Genomic DNA, 21,371 nt, shown 5'->3' with positions numbered 1-21,371 from the left:
GTCATAGTGAATGGAAGTTGTTAGGACTTCGAGCAGTTGTCAGATGGAATGTAAAATGTAATGGTCTCAGTCCAGCTCCTAGTGAACAGGTGTCCAAATCAGAAAAACCACTGCCACAATTGACACTAATTGGCATCCTTGTTGTCAGTCTCTGCAGAGGAGCCAATAAGTGAATGAGCATGAAGCCTGCGCTATACTCTGACCCTTAGTGGTGGTCATTGCAAAGTAGGGTTGAGGCAGATGGGTGGGATGATAGAGGTAAGCTCACCCAGCTGCTGCCTGATGTGTATCTTTTGTTCAACCAGCACTATATTCACTTAGGAAATGCAGTAAACAGTATTTATTTTATCCAATACATTGTCACATTTATCATAAGGCTTTAAGCCCCAGAAGTGCAATTACTTCATTTATCGTTGCTCCGGCCAATTGTCTACAGCAGGTGAAGTGAATTCTGGTTGTGGTGCACAGAGAGTTATACATGCTAGCAGTGACTTCCAATTAAAAGTAGCGGAGTTCTGCGAACGATTTCCAATACAGCGCCCTGAGAGTTTACCCCGCTGAGCTTTGCACTGTGAATTCAGCTTTATTTACTGAGAGTCCACTTGGTTTTAAATCTTGAACATGGGAGGAGGTGGGCTTGAGTTTCAGCATTTTTGTTTTTGACTGTTGATATTGACCTGGAGAAAGGTAATTTATTGGAAGAAACTTTTATCAAGAGGCAATTTGAAGTGCAGGTAGAAACTGATGTTGTGTCTGACTTTCATCTGCATGCTGAAAGGCCATCCTAATAGTAACCTTTTCACTAGTTAGTAATAGCTGTCCATCACTGTAATAGCTGAACACTTACATACTGCACTGTCTGCTTAGTAGAGAGGCTTTGTAATAAACCTTAACCTGAAAAGCCTGATCGTGTCATGACAGCTCCCTTCTTTATTTAAAACAGCAACAATAGAAAAGTATTAAACTAATATAATTAACTATCTTCATAAGTGACCTTCCATAATGGCTTCTTTGATGCAGCCCCTGACTGCAGGTCACACCAAGCAGTCCCACTCATTAGGGTTACATGAGTGCAAAACCCTGACTAGCATATGCATGTTTTGTGAGCCTTTGTAAAACTGGGGTTCTTAATGGCAGTTTCCCCAGCTATAAATTGTGAATGATACTTTCCTGCAACAGACAAGTGTTGTAGGGTTAGTTAGCATTTGTACCATGTATGGAAGATGTAAGTATATTAATTACTACTGAGGACATACAAATCCCAGCTTCTCTTTTGGGCGACCCTCCTCCGACAAGTTCAGTGTTCAGGGGCATAATTTGCTATGGGGGAAGAGGCACAATTGACGCACGCACACCCCTTCCCCAAACTTTTCATAGGAGTGTATGCTCCTCTTTTTGCCTTCCCGCCCCAACTTTGTAGAATATAATATAATCAAATAATGTTCTATATGCTGACACAACTTTGCCTTCCCTTTCTCCAGAATGTTTCTGAAATGACGCCCCTACCTGTGTTTATAAAGATTGCAGAAATGCACGTGTACAAATTGCAAATATGCACATGAATGTAATGGCGTTCATCTGATGCTCCTGCCTGCTGCATTCTTTAGAGGATGTGGGATATTAAAATGAATACGAATCCTGTTCCCTGAAGTGTTGAAGAATCCTCTTCAGCTGCAAAAGATCTAACCCAGCTGCAATGCAGATGGCTTCTGTGACACTTGAGTGCAAATGCCCAATTCCATGTGCATTTGTGGTCTCAGCAAACCCCCGCACTGTGATTATTCAGAGCAGTGCAAGCCAAGAGGACATGAACTCCACCTCAAGAAGCTCACAATCTAGATCAGATAAAGAAAATTCAGGGTCAGATATACTACAGGACTGGGGGGGGTCAGGTCTTCCAGAAATGTAGAGTTAGGATTGAGGGGATTGGTGAAAGAAGTGAGTTTTCAAAAGGGATGTGAGAACAACAAAAAAGAGGTCATTTGGTGCACTGTCAAGTGTAATAGAAGCAAGGACAAAGATGCAAAGAAGGAAGTTGGGAGGAAAATATGAATGTGCGGGGGGAAAATGTAGGCAGAGGGAATACAAGGAAATTAGAGCAGAGCGGCAGGCGGGGCAAGGTCATGCAGGGTCTCGAAGGAGAGGGCAAGAAGCTCGGATCTAGTGTAGAAGGTGAGAAGCAGCCAATAAAGAATTCAGCAAGATGACTAGAAACAGGGCTGGTAATCACACAAGGATAGGCTTTCTCTCAAGATTTCTGTTGCTTTCTGCTTTCAGCTACTTTGAAAACACAGTGAAGTTAGCCTTTTTCATGGTGTTTCTGCTTCTGATCCTTTCTGAAACCAAGCCAATACACTTGCAAATGGAAAAAAAAAAAAGAGAGGAAAAAGTAAGTTAGGGTTGATTTTTAAGTAAAGATGGGCTTGAGTTGCAGTAATCAGATGTGGACCCCAACCCCCTTTTTCTCCAAAAAATGTAAGTGGCATTCTTATCCAGGGTTTGGGTCAGAATCAAATCTAGTTTTGAGCTTGATTTGATTCAACCAGTTCATTCATTCTTCGTTGGTATTGTTCTGGTTTCCTACTGGTTGGGCAGAAAGGGGTTAATCTGAAACAAAGTTCACTCCATACTTCAGTTAAAAGAACATGCAAGAGAGAGAACATCCTAATTGAGCAATGATGCATGTCAGGCCTTTGTGGTGTGACTCACTAATGGTTGTTTGCCTGTGTTCTCGTAGGGTTTGACACCAGCATACTACCAATCTGTAAGGATTCATTAGGCTGGATGTTCAACAAACTTGATATGAACTATGACCTCCTGCTGGATCACTCTGAGATCAATGCAATTTATCTTGATAAGTATGAGCCATGCATTAAACCCCTCTTCAACTCATGTGACTCCTTCAAGGACGGAAAGCTTTCTAACAATGAATGGTGCTACTGCTTTCAAAAGCCAGGAGGTAAGTCATTCCCTTATGTAACATAAAACTGATTTATAATTCATTACTATAGATGCTAAAATAATGGTATGGAAAATGTAATTTGGCAAAATGGCTTTTCTATTATTATTAATAATAATATTTATGCAAAACAGCCATCACCATATGTCCTGGGATGATGATAAGAAGCTTTTAAGTATGATTCAGTGGCCAGAGCATTGGACAGGATGTTAGGGAGCATTTACAAACTTGGGAATCATGTTTAGACACCTAAATAAGAATGGCCAGATAAGTGTTGAGCAACTTGCAGCTGCCACTGAAGTCAGTGGGAATTGTAGGTGCTCCTCGCATGGGAAGTTCAGGCTATTCATGTAGGTGCCTAAATATGGAATTAGGTACCCAAGTGTAGCCAGACAAATTTAAAACTTTTGGCTTAAATGTTACCATATTCAGATTAATATTTCAAAATAATATTATACATTTTAATACCTTGTAGTTGCCTTGATAAGAAAACAGTTCTGGTTTCTCTTTTTCACAAATATGTAGTATTTTTTTAGGATTTTCTAGGTTTCAACATCTTTCTTACATTTTGACTGCACTGCCATTTATTTTGAATTGGTAATTCATAGCCCTTTTCATTTAAAAATAAAAAGCCCTTTTCTGTATCCCTGGTGAGAAAGGGCATTGTGTAGCAATGGCAAATATTGTCGATTACATGTATTTCACTGGTGAAACAAACAAAGAAGCAATCAAATTAATTCAGGAATTAGTTCTATTGCTAATAGAAGGCTTATGACCTTGTGTTCTTATTAATGTGGAAATTAGTTTATTAGGAAATCATAAATTAGAAGCCTGGCATTATTTCAGTTTGATGAAGGAGAAGAAAAAAATGTTTAACAACCCAAATGGCCCCAAAACACTATTATTAAATATACTGTGTTTTGAATTTTTTAATTAGTAAAGCTAATGACATACATTTGTTTTGCCGTGTATTACCAGCATATGGGGTTATTTCAGTCCCAGGTGTACAATAGACTACATTGCATGTAAATAGTGAAGCCAATCATTAGAGAGTCTATCCCGTACCATCTGGAAACTGACTTTCATACATTATATTTTAGGTCTCCCTTGCCAGAATGAAATGAACAGGATTCAAAAGCTAAGTAGAGGGAAGAGTCTGCTGGGTAAGTTTGATCACATGCCATTCATTTCAATAACTAATTAAAGCTCTGTGATCACTGTAACTTTGTGTGCAGTTATCGTTTTTCAATTAGAAATTAATATTTTGAGCCTGTGCCTGATGTTTCATGAAATTAAACCAATAATGAGGTGTCAACATAAATTTATGGCAACTAATTCAGAACAAATTGATACCACCTCCCCAAAAACATGAATGTTATTTTATATAGGTTCTTACACCATGCTGGTCATCATGAGCATGTAAAGCATGCTGAGCATATCTGAGCATGTAAAGGCAAAAGAGAGTATTTTTAATTCAAATCTCCTGTGACTAGTTAAAAAAGCAGAGTATATAGATGAAGAGAGTTCAGATTCTTCCAATTATAAGGTTGGAAATACATTTGTTGGAGTTAAATTTTGTCTAATTACACTTTTAAATGTTTTGTTCTACTACTTCCTGTTGGCGATATTGAGGTCTGGGACACATAGTTTCTTTTTTTTAAAAGCTGAAAAGTCAAACTGTTAAATTGGTAATTGGACACCAGTGAAATCTCAAGGTGTTCTGTGGACTGCAGTCTATGTGGCATTATTGTAGTGCATCTCCAATTCATTAATTTACGTAGGGCCAAATCACACAGGGTGGGTATTGGCAACAGTTGGAGTAAAAAGACTGAATTTGGCCCCAAGATATCAGTGGGAGTTTTACTTGACTGAAAATTGCACGTATAAAGACTGCAAGATTTGCCTGATAATCAGCAATTCATATTAAATATTTAACAAATTTTAATTAGGCAAAATATAGAACATACAAGCCAACTAAGTGTAAGGTGCATAGCTGTCTGATATCCTATTCTGACTCATGAAGATTCAGATTAGCAACGAATGTAAAATTATTTTAGTTTCCAAAGACCTTGGAATTATCCCTGAGAATTCTAGGGAACACCTAGGATAGGTGGAATGGGCAAATGGTTCGGTTCAGTTCAGATGCAGATGGTTACATAGGTGGCTGCTGTTTTCTCTCTCTCTCTTTCATGGAAGCTTTTATGGGTGAGATTTTCAAAGCCACTTAACAGAATGGGTTGACCAATTCCTATTGTTTTCTAATGGGAATTGGGTGTCCAGGTCCATTAGACAACATGGAAAATCCAGCACTACATTTCTTCAGTCTTTATTTTGTGCAGTATGAAATAAATGTCAGCTAGGCTAAAAAAATGGTTTGTTCTTACACATAGGAAAAATAACGGCTGTTCACACAGTGTGTAGAACATACAACGATACAAACAACCCCCTTTGCATGCCAGTGGGATCAGATCACAATAGCTGGAGTAAAATGACAAAATAACACTGGTATAAAATGTTCTCTTCCCACAAATAATTATGTCAGTCTACAATATTTTTTTTTTAAAAAAAGGAAGGAAAAAAACCGGCTCAATTCAACAAATCAGTAGGTTTCTGTAATACTTTGCTCTACGGGCTAGAAGAAAATACAGAAAAGAGGAACTCTCTGGTTCAGTTAGCAACTTGAAAGTCTTCCTGCATAACACCACCCTTTGGAGAGCCTCTTATCTGATCCCACTGCTATTTAGACAGAGTAGAACAATGTGGGTTTTTTTTCTTGTGTCAGTTGCAAAATCGTGCAGCTGGAAAACAAAACATTCACATGACAAAAATGCTGCTTGTAGGAAAGATAAAAAAGATACGAGCGTCAAAGAGACTGTTCTTTAATTATTCTCTTTCTCTGATATGTAAAATGAAATATTTATATTCTGGACACTGTGCACAGGGAAGATTTCTGTAAACTCGTATTCATTGAAAAAATGAGGAGTTTGAGAATTGCCACAAAGTATGTCAAAGCCATTGTCATTAAACATGTTGTATTGTTGAATTTGGAGACTTTCAAATGAAGTCCATCATCCCAGTGGTTTGAATTAAAAAGTAAACAGCCCCATTCATCTTTTCCGGCCAGATTTACCTAGGGGGCAATTAAATGTAAAGACACCACTTTCAAAGAGCAAAACTGGTTAGCCCAGTGGCTCTCAACCTATTTACCATTGTGAGCCACATATGCAGCTCTCTGTGTGTTATGTGGACTGCATCCACACAATCTATATACTGCCTGTATGGCCCTGAGGATGTGACATGGGCTGCAGCTGTGTGCTGATTGGGCTGTGGGTTGAGAACCACTGGTTTAGCCTGTTCACACTTCTCCTACATCACTAAAATACCTAACCTCTGCTTTCATCAGTATCTTCAAATTGGGTCTTCTCCTATATCAATTCTGTGATATAACAGCTAATACAGGGATCTGCCTGCCAGCCCTCAGCTTGTATGCAGTGTTCTTGTGGCCATGTTGGTCCCAGGGTATTAGAGAGACAATGTGGGTGAGGTAATATCTTTTACTGGACCAACTTAGGTTGGTTAGAGAGAGAAGCTTACATGGCTCTTCTGTAGGTCTCAACTTTGCTGTTAATTCTATATATGATACTAGTCTGGCCTCCATCACTGCTGTATCTGAGCACCTCCCAATCTTCAATGCATTTATCCTCACAACACCCCTGTAGATACAGCAGTGCTATCACCCTCATTTTATGTGGGAAATTGAGACACAAAGGGACTTGCCTAGGGTCACAATGGATGTGTGTGGCAAAACTGGAAATGAACCTCGTCCTCCCACAACCCAGCCTAGCACTCTAACCAATGTTTTCTATATATTCCACAATAGATGGCCATTGATTATTATCCGTTATCATTATAGTGGAGCAGTAGCAATACCAAAGTTAAGACAGCGGCAGTGTTTTCATATTGATAGGAGTCTATCATTTCTCGGGTGCTGTAAGCATACACAGAGTTTTACAAAACACTCCCCGCTCCTCAGGTACAGGATGATAGTTGAAATGCAAGGAAACACAGAGCCACCATCAAAAAAGAAGATGGTTTGATGCAGAAGAGAGGAAGCAGTTGACTCCTGGGGAATGGGAGGTTGAGCCAGGTAAAAGGGGCAGTAAGAAGATGTGAAGCTAAGAGTGGGAACAGGAGACAAAGGGAGCAGTTACAGAGGAGGACAGAGAACGAGAGGGACAGGGATGTTGAACACCAAGAAACACTCAATTGGCAGCCTGTTTAATTAACTCTTAGGCCTGGTCTACACTTAAAATTAGATCAGCTTAGGTACATCACTCCCAGGTATGAAAAATTCACATTTCTGAGCACCATAGTTAAGCTGACCACGCATGTAGTGTAGACATAGCTAGGTCAACTAGATCAACAGTAGAATTCTTCCATCCGTCTAGCTACCACTGCGCGGAGAGGGGGATTGCCTACGTTGAAGGAAAAGCCCCTTCTGTAAATGTAGAAAGCATCTATGCTCTGGTGCTGCAGTTGCATAGCGGCAATGCCATAGTTGTGCCACTGTAGCACTGGTAATGTAGACATGCTTTTAATGTTAGAGATGGCTTCAAATCAAAACCCCATATATGACCCTCACTCACTGGGGAAGGCCCTCAGATTCTACAGTGATGGCAGCCGTATAAGCAGGGGGATTAGAAAAGAAACGTGGCCCTGGCTCCTGATCGTTTCCCTCTTTATGATGGGCCATCCCAAAACCTGGGATCAAACTATCCCCCAAATGTGGATCTAAATCTAAATTACCTAAATGTGAAATCTAAATTCCAGACATTCTGGATTTGTGGTGTGACTCACCTTTAGTCAACGCTGAAAATGATTACTGTAAAGGAATATTTTGTTTCATAGGAAAGGAAGCTCTTGGGGACACTCTGTCCCCACCAGATTATTCCCACCAGCTGATAAATTAAGGAAAAAGTTAGAGTGGATTAAAATGTGGTCCTTACTCTGGCAGCCGGGAAAGATGAGCAGTGACTATGGTATGCAAGATGAGTTGCAGCCCCAACTCAGAGTATTTGCTCCTCCTCTAGATACCTGATTTGCACCCACAACTAGCTATTCAAAGCCCTATTTAAATGCACATGCAAAATTACAGGGAAATTGCCATCATTCTGTGCATCGTTCTTGGTCTTCCTTTAAACTCCTAGATAAACGGGGCCAAGTTCACCAAAGCTGAGGACTGCTTTCAGAACAACTGAGTGGCACTCACTTATGCTAACAAAGAGATTGGCCCATTATTTTTCTAAATCTATCTTTTGCAACACATGTAAAGCATTTGTGTGAACATTGCACAAATGATACATGCTGAATTTCAAAGGCCAGGGGAGGTGTTAGTTTCTCACGAAAAGTCACAAGAATATTTTTATATATATAATATCAGACTGATACATCAGTCATTATTTGGAGCCAAATCCTTAGCTGGTGTAAATTGCTATAGACCCATTGAATTGAATGGATTTGTACCAGCTGAGGATCATAGTTTCATTGACTCTGATGAAACTATGTCAATTTACACCCACTCAGGATCTGATCCTCTGTAATCTTCTTCAGGTTTGTCTAGTCCAATGCATGTCTTAGTCTTTAAATAAGAAAGGAAGAGAGTATGAATTTGGAAAGTCCTTCAGGATCAATATTGAAACAAGTGACTGAGCAATGAGTGAACTTGGAAAACCTTTATGGCTGAACATGTCCACACTATTACTGGACTGTGGGTAAATAAAGAAGATGTGTCTCTGGGGATTATAATCTTTCATCTTCCTTTCAATTGTCCTGGTATATGAACTTGCTAACACCACTGCTTCTGCTTGCTTGAAATAGCAAAGTTAATAAGTATGAAAATGTTCTCTGAGATCAGGTCAGATATAGAAAGGTTAATGTTCAAATGTTTCAGAATTACATTTGTGACATTTAAAAATTAGACATCCACTTTAATATCTGCAGTGGGATGAGATGGTAAATTCAGACATTCATAATGTATATATGACTGACTTCCCATTTCTATGTCTTTTATATAAGTAATTGCAGAGCATTTGGGCAATGTTTTCTCATTCATTTTTTCCATGGGAAATGTAGTAGAAATAGCCCTTTTGACATATATGAACAATCTGTAGAGATGCTCCACACACTGAAGTAGAAAAGTAAGTATTGTGTGAGCAGTAAATCACTGGGCTCTTTGACAAAGAGAAAATATACTTTCTCAAAAATCATTTAAGACAATAAGAGGTGGTTTTTCTGTTCCCGGAACAGAAGCAACCAGCAGAGAATGGAAGGTGTCTATACAGACCTCCCCTGGGAATGAAGCTAACTGATCTCCAAGGACAAGTGGGTTTTTTATATGGCAGCACACCTGCATTACCTCTGTTGAAAGTGGTGGCAGAAATAATACTGGCTTCTCTTGTCTCAAGAAACAAGAATGCACCATGCTCTGAAAGGCTAATGTGCAATGGTTTTGTTATGAGACAAATCTTGGGCTATTTTTTGGTTTAGCCTCAGTATCCTACTGTCTTTCCCTGAAAAGCTCAAGTATTAGTGATTCTTTAATACTTTTAGGAAATCTGGAGTTATTCTTCAATTTAGTATAAATTAAATAGCAAGCAGGTGGCTGATGCCTTTCAGGTGTAATTATAATATTGTGGAAGGACTCATATGATAAACACCAGAAAAAATGGAAATTAAAAATGAAACATGGAAATAATTTTGTCTTGGGTAAGGCTACATATGGCAGGACAAGGCGTAAGAATGGCATTTTAACCCTGAAAGGAGGCCTATAGAGATGTTAACCATTCAAGGAGGTATTGTAGCTGGCACCAGTGCACACAGAGGGAGTAAAGAGAATTAAGAAATCCCGATCCTGTGTGGTTGCATTAGGGTTATCCCAATCCTTGTCTGGATCCTCAGCACAGCAAAGCCCGTGCACAGCCAGTGCTCTTGTGAGCAAGTAGGGGGGAAGGAACAGGGAGTGTGTCAAGCAATTGTTCTGCCACCTCTCCCCAGAAGCGCTGGACATAGCAAGCTTCTGCGAGAGATAAGAATAGGAGGCCAAGTTTGGCAGTCCAGAATGTATATTTTCACTTTAAAATGGCACTACTTTTAATCAAAAAGGAGAAAATCTTACAGGTGGTTCAGAAATCAGGACCACTGGCTAGAATTTGAACCAATGCAAATGTTTTCAGTTATATCTATCTATCTTTCTACACACAGATACTCCCAATGGGCAACAAATGAACTGAAGTCAACAACAAACACTAGGTGCAAATATATATACGGAGATGGAGTTAAAATGGGAGCTTGGGCCAAACAATCCACAGTTTGAGTGTTAGTTTTGTAAATCCAGAACTTGATCCAGGACTTTTTTGTAAAACCAGAGCCACTCCAGGTTGCTCCATTTGTAATTTATGCCATATTGAGGCATTTTACTTTAAACAAGAAACAGGCCAATTACAGTATATCTTCCTGCTTGATCCTGTAAAGACTAGGATTTACTAAGGAAACCTTTTTCTTTATTCAGGTGTTTTCCTTCCACGGTGCAATGAGGAAGGATATTACAAAGCAACTCAGTGTCATGGAAGTACAGGGCAATGCTGGTGTGTTGATAAATATGGAAATGAGATTGCCGGCTCAAGAAAACAAGGCACCGTTAGTTGTGGTGAGTAATGACCAAGACAACACAAAAATTAACATTGTTGTAAGCCCAGAAATTGCTGTAAGATCAGCCATGATAACAAAAAGCGACAATACAGGAAACATAATTAGCAGAGTCCCAAATGTTCCCATGTATTCCAGTTCACAATATAAAAGTGTCTGTGTGCTCACAGATGTACCTTTGTCTTGGAGCGTGTGTACAAGAGTATGAAATTGGCAATAACCACTGATAAGAAAATGTTTTTCCTACCAGCTTGGCAAATGCAGTAGATGCTATTAAAATAAAATATATGCGGTTGTTATGCTTGGTTATTAAATATAGTCCTCCCTATACAGTAGAATCCACATTTACAGGGGCTTCATAAATCAGGGTTTTCTTGAGAAGGGAAGGTTTTTAACTATACAAAGTTTTATAAATTAACAACCAGGCCCTATAAAAGTGCTACAGTATTATTACACTGACATGTAAAATTACTGGACGGCTCTATATAATCAGGCAAACAAAAATTTCTTCAGTGTGACTCAGTGTAATGATAGCTTCAGTTGCTCTACTTCCAGCAAGAATAGAGAAGGCAAAGCTTTAGAAGCTCTAAAATGTACATGATTACATCCTAAGTCGCTCTGTCAGGGTCAGCGGGTGCTTTTGCAGGAGCCGATGTGCATGAGTATACATAAAATCAAGCAATTGCAACATATGCATAGCATTGGAGAACCATTTGCACGTGTGGTTACCAAAGATGGGCACGCAGATTCCTGTGTGCCCACCTCTGTCCTCATCCCAGCCAGATACGCATCCAATATAGGCAGGTAGCATATGTGTGCATGAGAAAGCAGATCCCAACTCCCTGGTGGTCCAACCCCAACCCACACAGCACTGCCCCATCCCCACTATGCCACCAGGGGACACCATCACAGGGCCTAATAACATCAGCCACACTATCAGAGGCTCGTTCACCTGCACATCCACCAATGTGATATATGCCATCATGTGCCAGCAATGCCCCTCTGCCATTTACATTGGTCAAACTGGACAGTCTCTACGTAAAAGAATAAATGGACACAAATCAGATGTCAAGAATTATAACATTCATAAACCAGTCGGAGAACACTTCAATCTCTCTGGTCACGCAATCACAGACATGAAGGTCGCTATCTTAAAACAAAAAAACTTCAAATCCAGACTCCAGCGAGAAACTGCTGAACTGGAATTCATTTGCAAATTGGATACTATTAATTTAGGCTTAAATAGAGACTGGGAGTGGCTAAGTCATTATGCAAGGTAGCCTATTTCCCCTTGTTTTTTCCTACCCCCACCCCCCAGACGTTCTGGTTAAACTTGGATTTAAACTTGGAGAGTGGTCAGTTTGGATGAGCTATTGCCAGCAGGAGAGTGAGTTTGTGTGTGTGTGTCCCCGGGAAAAAAAAAGGGGGGGGGGTGAGAAAGCCTGGATTTGTGCTGGACATGGCCCACCTTGATTATCATGCACATTGTAGGGAGAGTGGTCACTTTGGATGGGCTATTACCAGCAGGAGAGTGAGTTTGTGTATGTATGGGGGTGGAGGGGTGAGAGAGCCTGGATTTGTGCTGGACATGGCCCACCTTGATTATCATGCACATTGTAGGGAGAGTGGTCACTTTGGATGGGCTATTACCAGCAGGAGAGTGAGTTTGTGTATGTATGGGGGTGGAGGGGTGAGAGAGCCTGGATTTGTGCTGGACATGGCCCACCTTGATTATCATGCACATTGTAGGGAGAGTGGTCACTTTGGATGGGCTATTACCAGCAGGAGAGTGAGTTTGTGTATGTATGGGGGTGGAGGGGTGAGAGAGCCTGGATTTGTGCTGGAAATGGCCCACCTTGATTATCATGCACATTGTAGGGAGAGTGGTCACTTTGGATGGGCTATTACCAGCAGGAGAGTGAGTTTGTGTGGGGGGGGGGGGGGGTGGAGGGTGAGAAAACCTGGATTTGTGCTGGAAATGGCCCAACTTGATGATCACTTTAGATAAGCTATTACCAGCAGGACAGTGGGGTGGGAGGAGGTATTGTTTCATGATCTCTGTGTGTATATAATGTCTGCTGCAGTTTCCACGGCATGCATCCGATGAAGTGAGCTGTAGCTCAGAAAAGCTCATGCTCAAATAAATTGGTTAGTCTCTAAGGTGCCACAAATCCTCCTTTTCTTTTTGTGTGAATCAGTTGCACTGAGAGGGCGTTTCAGTGTCTGTGCACATTCAGTTCTTTCGTACTCCGCTGAGGCTGGCCTCCGAGAAGGAAGTTAGTGTTGATTGTGACAGAGATTTTGTGAGGTGGACGAGAGCCGACTGGCAATTTTTGACAAAACATTTTTATTGGAAAATTGACAATTCATCGACACCAAAACTTTTGGCAGGGAAGGGTCAGTTTTGCTGACTTTCTTGACTCACTTTTTTTTTTTAAGTAGTACAATTGCCTCAGTATTTTCTGACTGAAATATTCTGGTTTTCTGATTCAAAGCAAGTTTTTGTTTTAAAAAAAGCTAATTGGGATAAAGAAACCCATTTAACAGTCAAAATTGAAACACAGTGTTTTGAAATTATTGAAACAAAATGCTTCAGCTGAACCACATGAAATGTTGGGGGGAATTTTCAGTTTGTGAAATATTTCGTCGTGAATCAGGACAAATGGGTTGGGTTGTTTTTTGTTGTGGGGTTTTTTTTGAAATCTTGACAGTTTTCATGGGTTGGGAAAATTGTTTTCCATCCAGTTCTAATGTAGACATTTGACTTTCAGGAATTGATCCGAGACCACCAACTCATTTCATGTAGACCACCAAACAATCATCAGATGGTAATGATTTTCAGTCACCATTCACCTTGGATGGATTTAAATTGGAAATCTAGAGATGCAAGGCCTTGTATCTTATTCTAGATCCCACTGAAGTATTACTTCCTCCCAGATTTGTGGTCATGGGCACAACAGATGTATGTACATTTTTAAGGGGGCCTGCTGTACTGTCCTTCGCTAAATTGCCTCTTTAAAAAATCAATTTACTGCACACAAAAAAAATAAAGTAGTTTGCATAGTCAGAACATTAACAAGCATTGACTAAAGAGATTTTTGGGTTGTTGGGTAAGAGAATGACCTTTTATTCTTACCTATTTTAGAAGAAGAGCAAGAAACCTCAGGGGATTTTGGCAGTGGTGGATCTGTTGTATTACTGGATGATTTGGAACAGGACCGTGAAGCAGCGAAAAAGGACAAAGAAGAGAAAATGAAGATTCATGTAAGAGCAGCTAATGAGGATGATGAAGATGAAGATGATGATAAGGATGATGAAATTGGTTATATATGGTAGTTGTCACCGTTCTGAGGACTCATGTTTTGCACAATATTGCAAGTCACTTCATATCTCTGCAATTGTATCTGAGAACATCAGGCACAAAATCTCTCTCCTCTCTGTTTAATTTTGTACAGTATATATAATTTTTAAGATGGCTTTTTTCCAACTAGCTACTGGTTTGAATGCAGTGAATTTATTTTCTATCAACAGGGCTCTTGAGTTTTGTTAGTTTTGTTTAAGCAAAGTTTCATAGCTTAATCTCCACCCACACAGCTTGTGAAATATAGTTTATGGGATTAAAAAATAAGAGAGAAAAAACAAACCAGTGCAAGAATTAGAAGCCTGTTTTATGTTATCAACATTGGAGAAGTTTTGTCATCAGCTGTTAACTGAATTTTCTGACCATGCTATAAGTAATCGCTTTTCTTTTATGCAGTAGGTGCCTCAATTTCTCTCCTGTGTCTGCCACTTGTCGCTAAAGAGCCAGTCATCTGTGTATAATAACTTCTGGCTCGCTAATATTGATGGTTTTAAATCAGGAAGAAATCCATCAGTATTTTTTTTTCACTTGCTCTAAGAATGATTACTACAGGCTCAGTTCTGCCCTTATTGAAGTCAATGTTAAAACTCCCGTTGTCTGCAAATGTGCAGGATCAGATCATTGTCACCTAGTTTTCATAGTAAACAATATGATCTCGATCCTGAGAGATGCTGAGCATCTACAGCTACCACCAACTTTGAGCCTCATAGCAAAGGAACATGATTTAACCACCTTCCAGAATGTTGGAATGTTTTGTAAATCTAGATCATTGTAACCATTTTCCAACTAGCAAATCTTGGGTTTCTGTTTTAATTAGTTTGGACTAAGAGTTTGCCCTAATGTCATGCATGCTGCCTCTGTTTCTGGAATAACACACTAATGGATCTGCTGGAAATCCCTTGTTCTTCATTTAGTCTAAGTAACTCCTCATTCCAAAGCTAGGAAGCTGTCAAAGATACTCACCATCAAAAGTAATAAGCTGTCTCTTCTTTATTTTAAATTGTGAATATTTATTTAGTCTGTATAAAAAACAACCTAAGATAGTCATGTTTCCAACTAACATCCTTTCTGCTTAATATGAAATATCATGCACTCCTAATACACACCTATAAAATAGAAGAATAGTATTAAAATTGAATCCTATGATTCTTTAAGCCATTCCCATTTATTCATATCTCCACAGTTGTATGACAGCATTCTGAAGCTAAAATATTTACTGCTCTTCCCTGTTGAAAGTCATGGGTAAAATGAATGTACCATATCATGTCTTTTATCCCTTTTGTTATTTTATCCAGATTATCGGAAAACATGATAACGATGAGGAACCATGGGACAGAATACGTTTGTAAGCAGTTCATTTTTGTATTGTCTACCATCTCATGGGTCTTTAGTGACTGAGGGGAAAAGAAAAGGAGGACTTGTGGCACCTTAGAGACTAACCAATTTATTAGAGCATAAGCTTTCGTGAGCTACAGCTCACTTCATCGGATGCATACCGTGGAAACTGCAGAAGACATTATATACACAGAGACCATGAAACAATACCTCCTCCCACCCCACTCTCCTGCTGCTAATAGGTATGGGGGTGGGGGGGGGGTGAGAAAACCTGGATTTGTGCTGGAAATGGCCCAACTTGATTATCATACACATTGTAAGGAGAGTGATCACTTTAGATAAGCTATTAGCAGCAGGAGAGTGGGGTGGGAGGAGGTATTGTTTCATGGTCTCTGTGTATATAATGTCTTCTGCAGTTTCCACGGTATGCATCCGATGAAGTGAGCTGTAGCTCACGAAAGCTTATGCTCTAATAAATTGGTTAGTCTCTAAGGTGCCACAAGTCCTCCTTTTCTTTTTGCGAATACAGACTAACACGGCTGTTACTCTGAAACCTGAGGGGAAAAGCATTGCTTTAAATGTTTCCAAATAAAGGCCTGATCCTGAAAATTCTTCAGCCCACATAAGTAGGGATTTGCAGGCTCCAACCCAAAGGTTTCATACTAGAGAATCCACTGTATGTATGATCTTATGCAAGCCCAACAAATGGACTCCGTATGCCTTGCATTGTTTTCTGGACACCATCACAGCACCTATGTGCTTGTAGCTAAGACTTAAAACATTTTAGCAACTTAACTTGAATCTTTGGCTAGAATTCATGTGTGCACAAACACATGTGTGCACAAAAGTGACCCATGATAGAACTTTAATTCCAAAATCTTTTAGGGCCAAATGCACCCTGAGGTGGCAGGCGTAATTCTATTTAAGTTAATGGAGTTATACCAGAAATGAATTTTAGCCAATAGGTATTTCAAAGAAGGCCTTTATATTTCTGTTAAAGATGCTACTTCCTTGGGTGAATTGACTTGCATTTTCAAAAGCAGCTGTGCGGTGCAGTTTACCCCCAGACCGTTAGTCAATATAAGGAGTACTTTGCCTGCTTATCTATCTTGCATGTTCCATGATTCGTTTTTGGGGGTGAATCATGTCATTACAAGGTAAAGTTTGCAAAATGAAATCTACCAATATAAATGCCAAATTCCATTCCATAAGCAGGATATTTCACCTGTTTCCTTTAGGTTTCATGTCCTCAAGCCAGCAGTCTGAATTCATTGCTCTTGTGAATCATAGAATCATAGAATATCAGGGTTGGAAGGGACCCCAGAAGGTCATCTAGTCCAACCCCCCGCTCGAAGCAGGACCAATTCCCAGTTAAATCATCCCAGCCAGGGCTTTGTCAAGCCTGACCTTAAAAACCTCTAAGGAAGGAGATTCTACCACCTCCCTAGGTAACGCATTCCAGTGTTTCACCACCCTCCTAGTGAAAAAGTTTTTCCTAATATCCAATCTAAACCTCCCCCACTGCAACTTGAGACCATTACTCCTCGTTCTGTCATCTGCTACCATTGAGAACAGTCTAGAGCCATCCTCTTTGGAACCCCCTTTCAGGTAGTTGAAAGCAGCTATCAAATCCCCCCTCATTCTTCTCATGAGCCCAAGTCAGACATCCTTCTCAGGGTGTACTTTACCCTTGGTGTTTGTATTGTCTACCATCTCATGGGTCTTTAGTGACTGAGGGGAAAAGCATTGCTTTAAATGTTTCCAAATAAAGGCCTGATCCTGAAAATTCTTCAGCCCACATAAGTAGGGATTTGCAGGCTCCAACCCAAAGGTTTCATACTAGAGAATCCACTGTATGTATGATCTTATGCAAGCCCAACAAATGGACTCCGTATGCCTTGCATTGTTTTCTGGACACCATCACAGCACCTATGTGCTTGTAGCTAAGACTTAAAACATTTTAGCAACTTAACTTGAATCTTTGGCTAGAATTCATGTGTGCACAAACACACACACACACACAGTTGAAATACACACTAGCTCCTGTAGTTGACATTATAAACAGCAAAAGCTGGTTTTATTTTTAAAGTCTTGTTTCAAAACCTTTGCCTGCAATTTGTTTTGAAGAAAGAAAATTTTCTCATTACAAACAGAACTTGTCTGAAGGGGAGAAATAATTTGTTTCTCCTTATCTAGCCAGTGTGCAGGTGATTTGAAAGTAAAAGGGAAGGCTTCATTCACACATGCATCCATGGAATTCACTGGTACAATAACGCAACAAAATGGGAAAGTCCCTTGACAACAGGAATTGTGAACATCAAATGAGCTTATATTTTACTATTTCAAACACAAGTTGTTATAGGGGCTTAGTTGTTTTCGGCTGTTTTATTCTCTGTTTGTCTGGAGTCATGACCTGAAAGTTAATAAAGAGCAGGACTGCATGATTGGTGTTAATAGAAAAGGAAGCAGCAAGGGTATCCACTGTGGTTTGGTTTGCTCTTTGTTTTTGTGCGGAAAAATGGTTGGCAGCTAAGGCAATTGGTGGAAATCCTACAATCCACTCTGATTCATGGTGATTACTTTTTAGGGCAAGATTGAGCCTTTAGAGTCAGCCCTAAGCATTGAGCAGCACATAGCCTCCGCAGCCCCGGAGCAGCCCCCAGAAAGCATTGTGCCTTCGGAGGCACTGTTCCTCCAAAGTTCCCTGCATGCACTGGGTGGGACGGGGAGTATGCTGCATAAATCTCCCTCTTGCATGCAGCCAGCTCCACTGACCGGTGCGTGGTGGGGCATGGAGCCATGACTCTACCTGCTTCTTGCCCATCTTCAACACTTCCCCAACCTCCCTCTGCTCACTTACTCCCATGGGGGAGTACCACTTGTGCAGCCTTGCCGTCTTGCCACTAGACCGAGATCCATATAGGTCCTGTGAGGCTGCATGGAGAATGGAGTGAGGGGGCCTTTCTCCCTCTTACTCCTCTCTGGGTATGTCTACACTGCACTCTATGCACAGGGCGTGACTCAGGTTTGAGCCCAAGTGCCCCTTCTGTCCATACATCAATGAGTCTGACTAAGGCCAGCAAACACTCAGGACTAGGTCCTAGGACCCTGCTAGGGACTGTGACTCAGTCCAACCCCTGTCATTTTGCAGTGTGGATGCAGCTCAAGCCACAGACATGCAGTATGGGTGCATTAGCACAGCTATGAGACCTGGATCCAGCAATTGTAAGCCCAGTTATACAATGCAGTATGAATGCTCAAGCATGGGCTTGGAAATACACAAGCCTGGTTCACACAGATTCAGGTTTACAATGCAGTGTAGACATAACTTTTGTGCCCGTGCAGGACGAGAGTACTGTTTAACCCTAAGCAGACATGGCCTCCAGATGCTCTCTCAGGCCACAGGAGAATCCCGCAATGAATTTCTCATTATGCTAAAATTGGGGGGGAGGCATTGTTTTAGGGGGTTGTGTATGTGCAAAGAAATAAATGCAGCTACTGTTTTGCATGATCCAGATGGTTATGTCCTGTCTGTGATGCTGGTGAGTCAACTTCTTTATTTGACTTCTGATGTTTATAGATTGCTACCAAATGAGCATAAGAGAGACAGAGATGGGAAGCCCATTGTGCTCTGCTGTATAATGAGTGACGAGAACAGCAACAAAATGGGCCTGGCCCTGACCTCATTTACACTGGTGTGAATCAGCAGTAAGGCCATTGATTTTACTGGGGTTAAATGGTATAAAACTGCTGTGAAATCAACAGCATCCCCAGTGTGTTCCAGACCAAACCAGTGATTTGGAACAGCCTCAGGAAGCTGGGCTTTGACTCCTTTTAGTTTGCTTCCATCTCTTGAAAATCACTTTTTATAAATTACAGACCTCGAAAAGAATTCTCTTTTCTCCTTGCCTTTGACAAAAAAGATAGCGATTTGCAAAAGGAACAAACACATCTTGTAGTTTGACATCATTGTTACTTGAGCACGGTCAATATCTTGCATCTCGCACATCAGATCTGGCTTCATTCGGAGCTTGATTTTAATCAGATGAAGTCTCTGGTTTTGCCCACTGCCTTTCCCAAGCCCACGGCCTTGCCATTTCACAGACTCCAGGCCCCACCATCAAAGCAGAAGGGGCACCCCATCGTGCCATGAAATCCAGGGGGTCTCCACAATCATTAAGAACTATATCATGAAAGCTGACACCATACCAACATTCTGCTAGTGCTAAACTCAGCCCAGGGCAGCTGGCTCCTACACGGTGCTGTGCACCACATAAAGCTTTGAGAGTCAAATCTTCTGCTCCCTTACAGCCTGTATAATCAGGTACTATTCAGAAGAAACGCAGGTGGGTAGGGAAGATGTGAGTAGTGGCTGCAGCCTCTCTCTTCCATTTGCACAGGGCGTCAGGTTACTGCATCCACATTCCTACAGATCCTGTAGGATCCTCTTTCATTCCCTGCATTTTTTAAATATTTCCTTAAATAAATCTAGTCAGTCTTACAGCTTAATTGACAGGCACTCTGGTCACTCCAATGCCCAGCTGGTCTTCATCCTCATTCTCTCTAGCGCTAGGGCCTCATCCTGTAGCCTCTTCTCACCTGACTCTTCCAGGTGAGACTGGCTGCATTTATTTTCAGCAAATATGAAGTAATCAACATTAAAGTGAATGCATTACAGTCCAAGACCTGTGCTCAGATGCACCTGTACAAGTCCCATCAGAGTCAATGGGGTGTTGTGTGTACATCTGAAGGCAGAATGTGACCTTGAACAACTTCTTCTGTAGCTCCCTGGGTGACACTCAACTTGGTCTGGAGGGCTTGTGCAAAGCTCTTTGCCTCCGTTCAGCTCACAGGTCCTGGTTCAGGAAAGCATCCCTCTACAGGAAATCACCTTAACTGCGTGCTTAACTTTAAACATATGCTTACGTGCTTTCCTGAATGGAGGTCATAATTTGAGAAGACTAGCACCATTATCTAGTTTAGTAGAGTAGAAATACAATGTATCATGTAAAAAGCTATACAGATTGTATAAAAAAATAATGCCCCATATTTTGGTAAGAACTGTATAAGACGGAGCTGCATGCTTTGAGAAAAGCAGTTAAGAATATGTCTGGATCTAGGGACAGATCCCCAGCTGATATAAAGCTCCATTGAGGTCAATGGAGCTACAACAGTTTCCACCCCCTGCCACCTGGCAAATCAACTTGCTCAGCAGAATAATATAATTTTGCCAATCACAGTTTCCCACCGAGTACAGAAACTCCTGATTTTTAACTTTTTGTTATTTTATTACTGCTGTTGTCAGATTAAGACAGCAGGTAAAGCACATGCCATTAACGGTGGAATGACAAACCAGAGTTCTTTCTATTGATTTTTTCCGGCCAATTGTAGAAGATGCTTTAAGAAGATCTCCCAGTTTACTGAAGTAGTAAAGCAATGAGGCATTCAGTGCATTGTATCCAGAGCCAGTGGCCATTGCAAACTGCAACAGAATTAAACAGCCTGCATGACAATCAGGAGGTTTGTAGGGAGCATTTCACTTGCTTCTGGCTTGATTTAATTCCCATTTTTGTTACAAAGTCAAATATTCCACTTGCCTCAAATTGTTGACCTTCCAAATGTTTTCTCATTGTGAAAGATGGAAACAGAGGAGCGCCATTGTTTAAAGATGGAGACTAATTTTATCACATTTCCTTTGAAGGATTATGACACATCGTGAAGTATTATTTTATGTTTCCAAGTGTCCTTTTCACTAGTATTGTTAACTCAAAATATCCCTTGAATTCAGTTTCTGACATAATTTTTGTTGTTGGCATCTTCATGAACACGATGTAATCAAAATGTGATCAAAATATTTTGGCTATTGTTTTAACCCATTTTCTGTGTTTATTTAATATTTATTCTACAGTTTATATTTCCGATGTAAAGTTTATTTTGAAAACAACACAATTTGTTAGTGAAAGCTTCTCTTTGCCTATCCAGCCTACTCTAGAGTCTCGGTGTACTTTCCTG

The 21,371-nt window shown here is 40.5% G+C and overlaps 1 protein-coding gene across 1 annotated transcript in view; it reads left to right on the top strand.

The window, feature by feature from the left end:
- Window positions 1–14,112, top strand: part of SPOCK1 (SPARC (osteonectin), cwcv and kazal like domains proteoglycan 1) — a 466,220-nt gene extending 452,108 nt beyond the window's left edge. Inside the window, exons 8-11 of the mRNA XM_084637722.1 lie at window positions 2,738–2,959; window positions 4,060–4,122; window positions 10,527–10,664; window positions 13,809–14,112. Coding sequence (XP_084493848.1) covers window positions 2,738–2,959; window positions 4,060–4,122; window positions 10,527–10,664; window positions 13,809–13,999 — 614 coding nt within the window. The 3' untranslated portion in view covers window positions 14,000–14,112. The remainder of the gene's footprint in view (window positions 1–2,737; window positions 2,960–4,059; window positions 4,123–10,526; window positions 10,665–13,808) is intronic.
- Window positions 14,113–21,371: the final 7,259 nt, after the last annotated feature.

The sequence above is a fragment of the Lepidochelys olivacea genome (assembly GCF_965140295.1).
Source record: "Lepidochelys olivacea isolate rLepOli2 genome assembly, chromosome: 8".
NCBI lineage: Eukaryota > Metazoa > Chordata > Testudines > Cheloniidae > Lepidochelys > Lepidochelys olivacea.
Note: the sequence above shows the minus strand (reverse complement) of the source record. Positions and strands in the feature narration are given on the sequence as shown.